The 7,335-nt window shown below is 52.6% G+C and overlaps 1 protein-coding gene across 1 annotated transcript in view; it reads right to left on the minus strand.

Annotated features, from left to right (window-relative positions):
- MARCHF11 (membrane associated ring-CH-type finger 11) overlaps positions 1-1,159 on the minus strand; it is a 127,403-nt gene extending 126,244 nt beyond the window's left edge. Inside the window, exon 1 of the mRNA XM_075542987.1 lies at positions 656-1,159. Coding sequence (XP_075399102.1) covers positions 656-1,159 — 504 coding nt within the window. The remainder of the gene's footprint in view (positions 1-655) is intronic.
- Between the last annotated feature and the right edge of the window lie 6,176 nt (positions 1,160-7,335).

Here is a 7,335-nt window from a genome sequence, read left to right on the forward strand (position 1 = left end):
CCTTCAGGGGGAGTTCTTGCAATCAACTTTGCATGCAGCACTGCTAGTGGAGTCTCTGGCTTGAGAACGGGGTCATATAAAGCACCTGGCGAGCAACATCAAAGTAAATTCCGAGTTCTCTTACAAAGACTACCAGGTGTAGGTTTTTCAAACCAGCAGGATGAAGCCCTGGGGGAGGGTGTGTGTGTGTGCAATGAGTTAGGACTCTGTCGATCCGGGCGGTGGCAGGCAACACCCCGAGTTTGTATTGTCAGGGGTTACCTCAAGATACACTTGGAAAAATGGGGCTTCCCCTTGGGATTCATTTGTATTTAAAGGACTTCATTTTACATAGCTTCGCCTCTATTTATAACCCTGAAGCCTCAGGGGAATTCCCAAGTGAGAAGCGGAAGAGATTATTCCTAAAGCACCTGAGGAATGTGGAAAACAAGGTGCGGGGTGGATGCACCGGGAATGAAAGCCCCGGAGCCGCGTCTGAGCACCGACCTGCCACCGCAGATGGGGACGAGGCGCGAGCACTCCGCGGCTGGCTCTGAGCGCTCTCTGGGCTCCAGCGGCTGGACCAGACCAGCTCCGCGGACGCGAGCCGAGCCCTGTCCGTGGTGCTGAACGGCCGGGCACCGCCGGCAGCGCCAGCGGGATCCGGGGGCCTTACCTGCTCGGCGCCCTGGAAGCAGATCTTGCAGATGGGCTGGTGGTGCTGGTGCTGGTGCCCCGCGCGCCGGTCGCCGCCGCCGCCGCTGCTGCTGCTACTGCGGCTGCTGCACACGGAGCGCGTCTCGGGCTGGTCGCCGGCGTCCCGCCGCTCGCCCTCCCCGCCTGCAACGGCCTCCAGCTCCCGGGGGCCGCCCTTCACCACCGCCGCCTCGGGGGCCGCCGGCTCCGGGAGGCGCCGGAACCCTTCCCCGGAGTCGCCGGCCGCCGACACCTCCTGGCCGACGGGCGGCAGCTCGTTCGCGCCCCGGCGCCGCGGAGCCACCTCCGCCGGCGCTTCGTCGGGTCGGGCGGCGCGCTCCGGGGACGCGGGCAGCGGCGGCAGGTAGCGCGGGGGCGCGGGGGTCGGGGCCGGCTCCCCCGGCGGCGGCGGCGGGGGTGGCTCGGCGTCCCCGCCGTCCGCCTGGCGGCGCCGGCTACCGCCGTGGCCGTCCTCCGAGCTCATGGTGCCGCCGCCGCCGCCCTCCTGGCGGCCCGCTGGCGGCAGCGCTCCGGGTGCTTAGAGCGGGCGCGCAGGGCGGGGGAGGAGGGCGGAGGCGCAGGCGGGGGCCGGGGCGCCGGGGCCGGGCCGGTAGAGGACGCCGGGGGCCCGGCGGTGGCGGCGGCGGCGGCGGCAGAAGCTGCTGCTCCGCGGAGCCGCCCGCTCGGCTCTGATGGGGGCGGCGCCGGATTCGGCTGCGCGTGAGAGCCGCGCCGCGGGGGGTGGGGAGGGGGAGGGGCGGGAGCCAAGAGGGGGAGGGGGTGCCAAGGCTGAGTCTGGTTGGGCGGGCTGGGTCCGGACAGGGGCTGGAGGGGAGGGGGGGATTCCCGACCCCGCCCTGGGAAGCGCACGTCGGTTCCGGGGCGGGTTACTTCTCTCCTAAGGGCGCGGCACTGCGGTTCTGGTGAGCCGGGTGGGGGCTGGAGTCCGGTGCCGCGGGTCCAGAAGCCGTTACGCTGGGGGCAAAGGGGAGGTGGCCGCGCACAGCCGCTGGGGGCGGGAGAGTCGGCGCCAAGACCCGCGTGGTGGTGGGCGCGCGGGTGCTGGTGCCTGGGGTGCGCCCAAACCGGTGGTTCAGGGACGCGGGACAGGGCGCTCGGGACCAGGCTCTGTAACTGCCGCCGCCGGGCGCCCTCTCCCTCAAGGGCACTGGAGGATCCACCGGAGCCTTGGAACGAGGCTCTGGAACCTGTGCCCTCTACTTCCCACCCCCTCGCGCACCTTCTTGCACTGAGTAGCACCATTTATTTGTAACTATCTTGTTGCCCTGATGTCCGCGGGTCATTTCCTGCAATGATTTACCCCCTGGGGATCCCTGGTGCCAGGTCTGAGGCCACCTTCCTCCTTGCTGTGTAAAGGACTCAGAGGACAAGACGTGAAGGCAACCTTCCACCTCCATCTGTTTTGTGCACCCTGGTCAGTTTCTCCATCACCATCCCCCTGCCATCACCAAGCAGAGCCCCAGCAGCCCAGGCTCTCCCTCCCGCACCTGTGGCAACGACTGTGACCACCTAGTCCCTGCAGTAATTTCCAGTGCGTGGGAGTATGAAGTCACAAAGCATTAGGTTTACAGACTGCAACATGCACATCCCAATTGCTCACCGTTTGCGCGGATGTGACTCTAGACCGGCTTTGACACCAGCTGCCTAGCTCAGAGCAGTCCTCATGTCACAACCCCAGACCACCAGTGCGCCTGTGTTCACAGCTCACAGGAGCCTTACCGAACTCTAGCTCCTGATTTTCTACTCTTAATGATTTTCTTCCCTTATCCTCTCTCCCGCCTCCTATGATCGTATCATAGTGCCTGGTGTGATGGGTGTCACTGACTTCCATCAATAGTTAGATGTTCTGAAATAGTTGAAACTACCAACTTCGGTAAGAAGTTAGCTCTGTGAGCGCATGGTGTCTGTCTGTGTGTTGTTTTTATTAAGTATACGTCCCAGGTCTTTCTCCAGGAATTGGGTGGGTGAGAACGCAGCAAGTGAAGGAATTCCGGCAAGTCTTGTCACCAATGCTCTGTTGAAACCATTCCAGGAATGCCCTCTGCCACTTAGTCCCCTCACTTGGCTGCCGTATTTTTAGTAGCAGAATAACAGGCAGGACGCACATTTCTGAAATACTATTCCCCGAATGTCCTAGGAACTTAGCACATTGAAGACATGTGGTCATAGACTTCCTCTCATTCCCAGCAGTTGCCCACCCGAATGACACTGGACAAGGCGGTAGATGGCCGCAGCCGTAAGATAATCACAAGCCTTGATTGTAAATTCTTGAGTTGGAAGATGTCTGCATTTGCACGCAATCCCGTAAACTGAGTTCTGAACAGTACATTTCCCTGTATGAAAAAGTCACTGCCATCGAGTCAATTCTGGCTTACAGTGACCTTATGGGACAGGATAGAACTGCCCACCCCTCATCCCCCCCCCGCCCCCTTGTTTTCTGAAGATGTAAATCTTCACGGGAGCAGAAAGCCTCATCTATTGGCTCGTCATTCAAACTGCTGACTTCTCCATTAGCAGCCCAATGTGTAACGCTCTACACCACCAGGGCTCCTTCGCAAGGGATCGAATATATTATTGTTTAACGGACAGCAGGAAAGGTGAACAGACAATGAGGGATGCAGACAGCAAAGTAGCGGGTATCACAGAGGAACATGCCACAGCACTGGACGGATGCATGCGCTCTCCCGCTGATGGTTTCTGAGGGAGAAGTAACCAGTGGAAGAGATCATGCAATGCCTTCGAGGTTCTGGATAGCCACACGAAAACGTGACCCCCCGGTGCCCATGGCCTCCAGAGCTGGAAAGGGGACACTGGCCTGTGAATTTCAGTTCACCCAGAGAATCATCCATGGATCAAGGGACAAGTTCATCTTTGTATCTGACTGCCTTCTCTGCTATAAAAATTTCAAGTGGGGGGGGGGGGACACAGAAAGGGTGCATCACTCTTAGCAGCTGGCCCCCAAGCAGAAGAGGTGATGGCAACATGGCACCGGATAAAGCCTAGCAAGGGACAGGCCCCCCCTCCCCCAAAACTGGCCATCATGTGGAAAAGCCCAGGCAGCCAAAACTCAGAAGCGCCTGCATGGAAGCAGACACTGAAGGTGCCTCATCCTCCTGAAGTGAGGAAATATATACGTGATCCAACAAATGCTGGAAAGCTCTCTGTTTTCATGGCCCCATCCGCATTTCCTAGCCCACGCCCCCTGAACACACACGCACGCACACACACCCCAAAACAAACCCAAGAAAACACATTGCCTTCCATTCCAACTCTAAGCTACTTATAGGATAAAATAGAATAGAAGACCCTGTGGAGTTTATAAGTCTATAATCTTTTTTAGAAGCAACTGTTACATATTTCTCCTACAGAGCAGCTGGTCTGTTCCAACCACTGACCTTTGGTTAGCAGTTGAGAGCATAAGCACTTGGGGGTTCCTTCACACACACACACACACACACACACACACAAGAGAGAAATAAAGGGCATTTCATTATGAGAGTGCAAACCTGGAGGTGGGGAGGGGAAGGGAAGTGAGGAAAAAGGAGGAGCTGATCCCAAGGGCTCAATGGAAAGTAACTGTCTAGAAAAGAATGATGGAATATATGTACTAATATGTCAGATACAATTGATGCATGGATTGTAACAAGTTGTAAGAGCCCCCAATAAAATGGTTCTTTTAATGGGGGAAAAAAAGAATGTAAACCCTTTAGATACCAGGAATTGAGTCCAAAGATGCTGGAGAGATCCAAGAAATCCTGATAAGTATATCCCCCAAAGTTTGTAGTGATAGTAACAGATATCTATAGGCTCTTGTTGAATTTTCCTGATGACCAGGTCCCTGGAGTTACCTTGGGATGCTGGGTGGAAAATAATCCAGACTACACTGGGCCAGCATGGTTTTAGAATGTCCCTTAGCTTTGTTTGGTGTGTTGGCTTTAATACACTCCTCCAAACAGCAGAGGATTTAACCTGGGGTACTCTTGAGATGTGCTTTTCAATTCCTTTAAGCCCAGCTCTTAGAAATATTCTGAAAGTGTCCAGTGGGAGTCACTAATGTGTCTCTGGGACCCCGATAGCAATACAGGATCAGACAAAAATGGCTTCCTGCTCATATTCAAAAACTCACTGCCACTGAATTGATTCTGAAACTAGATATTTATGGGAATAAAAAGCCTCATCTTGTGGTAGGGCTGGTGAGTTTGAACTACGACTTTTTGGTTACCAACCCAACACCTAACCCACAGCAGACAATACAGTTGATGAGTTCAAATATCTGAGGAAAGTATTAAGGTTTCAGAGGCAGTGCTATGGAGCACCCCGCTGGTGTTGTGGGCAGAGGGTGGTTTATCAGGAGGACAGTGAACAGTGGTCTGTGGGCTTATTAGTACAAACTGTAAGGTGCAGCTTTGCTCTAGAACAGAAGTGGTGTCCCCGTCATACCCGCCACGCACACGTGCAAACGAGCCCTCAGCTTACAGCTGCTTCAATCTCCAAGGCCGTATTTTTCAAACTAAGCCTTCTTTTGTCTCCAAGTTGAGCATTCCAGTTAGCAGTAATTAGCCATGTATCGTCATTGCACGCTTGATCAAAGTCTGACTGCTGAATGGGTAGCCATCCTCGGGTTCTTCACTTCTGGCTTTAGTGGCGCCCACGTTTGAAGGAAGGAGAAAGACCAGGTTTCTATTCCCGTAAAGAGCTCCAGTCATGGAAACCTCGAGGGGCAGTTCTGCTCTCTCCTACAGGGCCACTATGAGTCAATCAACCGCATGGTAGTGAAAGAGAGCGGGAGCGGCTTGAAGGAGAGTGGAATGAATTGACCTTCATGCATGGGATGGATATTCTATCGCCGACAGCCTAGCTCTTCAGGATAGCTCATGAATGTTTGTTGTCTTTGACAATGGAAGTGATGCTCTTTGTCTCCAATCTGTCATTCCTGCCATAGTGGATCATGTGACTGTCTAACTCAAAATAGTCAAGACCAGTCTATTGCGGCTCACTAAGGCCTGTGATGGCCATCTGGACTCCATTTTATTTTTGACAACTTCTGATTCTCCTGCGGTGTCAGGCTAGGTTGATTCTCCTGGTGTGTTAGGCTAGGTGTTAGGCTAGGTTGATAAATCCAGTGACACCTTTGTAAGAAAGAGCTTTATATCAAGAAGTGCTTGTGTATCAAGAGAACATCCCAGCCCAGTCCAACTCAAGTCCATAAACCCCATACGAGCCCATAAGTCCCTCTTCAGACTCACAAAGTCATATGCGATGATGCAAAATTCAGGAATATCAAGTTCGTGGGTGCAAATTCCTGTGGATCCACTGGCAGTGAATGCATCTCCAGGGCTCTGGCCGGTCCTTGTGTGGTTCGCCAGCATGAAGGTGAAGGCAGAGAAAGAGGGGAGGCTTCCAGGATCCTCCTCATGAGAAGGTCATGCCCACAAGGAGGCACCATCAGGCTGTGACCTGTTTGACACCCAACAACTTTTACATCTTCCAGTTTACACGAAATCATTTCGCTACCACACCGTGTCTCCTCCTTCGTGCATTTCATATTCTGGTTGTTAATGAACGTCTGCTCCTCTTCCTTCTCACGCAAATGACCGCGGTCCATTCATGCAGCTGTTCCTTCTCAGCAAACGAACATCCCCAACGCGTTACTCCGTCCACGTGAAGTTGATTCTGCTTTGCGGAGGCAGCTCTTCCCAAGTCATATTGTAAGTGCCGTCCAACCCAAGAAGTTCACCTTCTGGCATGCTAACAGACAATGGTACACTACTGCGTTTCCTCAGGCTAATTATTTTGGAAGCACATCACCACGTCCTTCCTTCTAAACTGTGTTGGTCTGGAGGCTCCATTGATTCTTGTCCACCAGAGGTGACCCTGATTACATCTGGTAGCATGCCTTCCACCATCACAACAAAAGTCAAGCCACTATAGTACAGCAAATTGAGTATACACTTAACACATGTCTCATCAATGCTACTTCAGGTAGTTGTCAAGAGGAGCCCTGGTGATGGAGTGGGCACTGAGCTACCGTCCAGTCCACTGTTGGTATCCTTCAAAGGAGGGACTCTACTCCCATAGAGATTTAAAATCTCAGAAACCCAAAGGGGTTAACAAAGAGAAATGAAACATATATTTTTTCAAAACAGCATATGAGAATGTTCATAACAGCTTTATTCACAATAGCCCAAATCTGAAAACAATTCACATGCCCATCAATGGTTGGCTGGATATGCAATCGTGGTGCGTTAAAACTGTGGACCGCTGCTCAGAAATAAAGAGGAAAATATTCCTGATGCCCAAAACAACCTGAATGGATTTCCAAACATAATTCTTTGTAGAAGAGTAAAAGAAGACACAATTAAAAAGTATATAATGTATGAGTCCATTTATCTGCAGTTCTGGAATAGTCTAAACTAAACTATATTTCTTAAGATAGATCAATTATTGCCTGGAGCTGACAAAGAGCTAACGTGAACTCTTTGGAATGGTAGAAATGTTTTAACAAATGTATATTTTTATCAAATATTTTTATAAATGTTTATAAATATATATTTATCAAAACTCATCTCATGATATAAATGATAGCATATAACTCTCACTCACTGCCATCAAGTCAATCCCGACACAGAGCAACCCGAT

This window comes from Tenrec ecaudatus, chromosome 2 (assembly GCF_050624435.1).
Source record: "Tenrec ecaudatus isolate mTenEca1 chromosome 2, mTenEca1.hap1, whole genome shotgun sequence".
NCBI classification, from domain to species: Eukaryota; Metazoa; Chordata; class Mammalia; order Afrosoricida; family Tenrecidae; genus Tenrec; species Tenrec ecaudatus.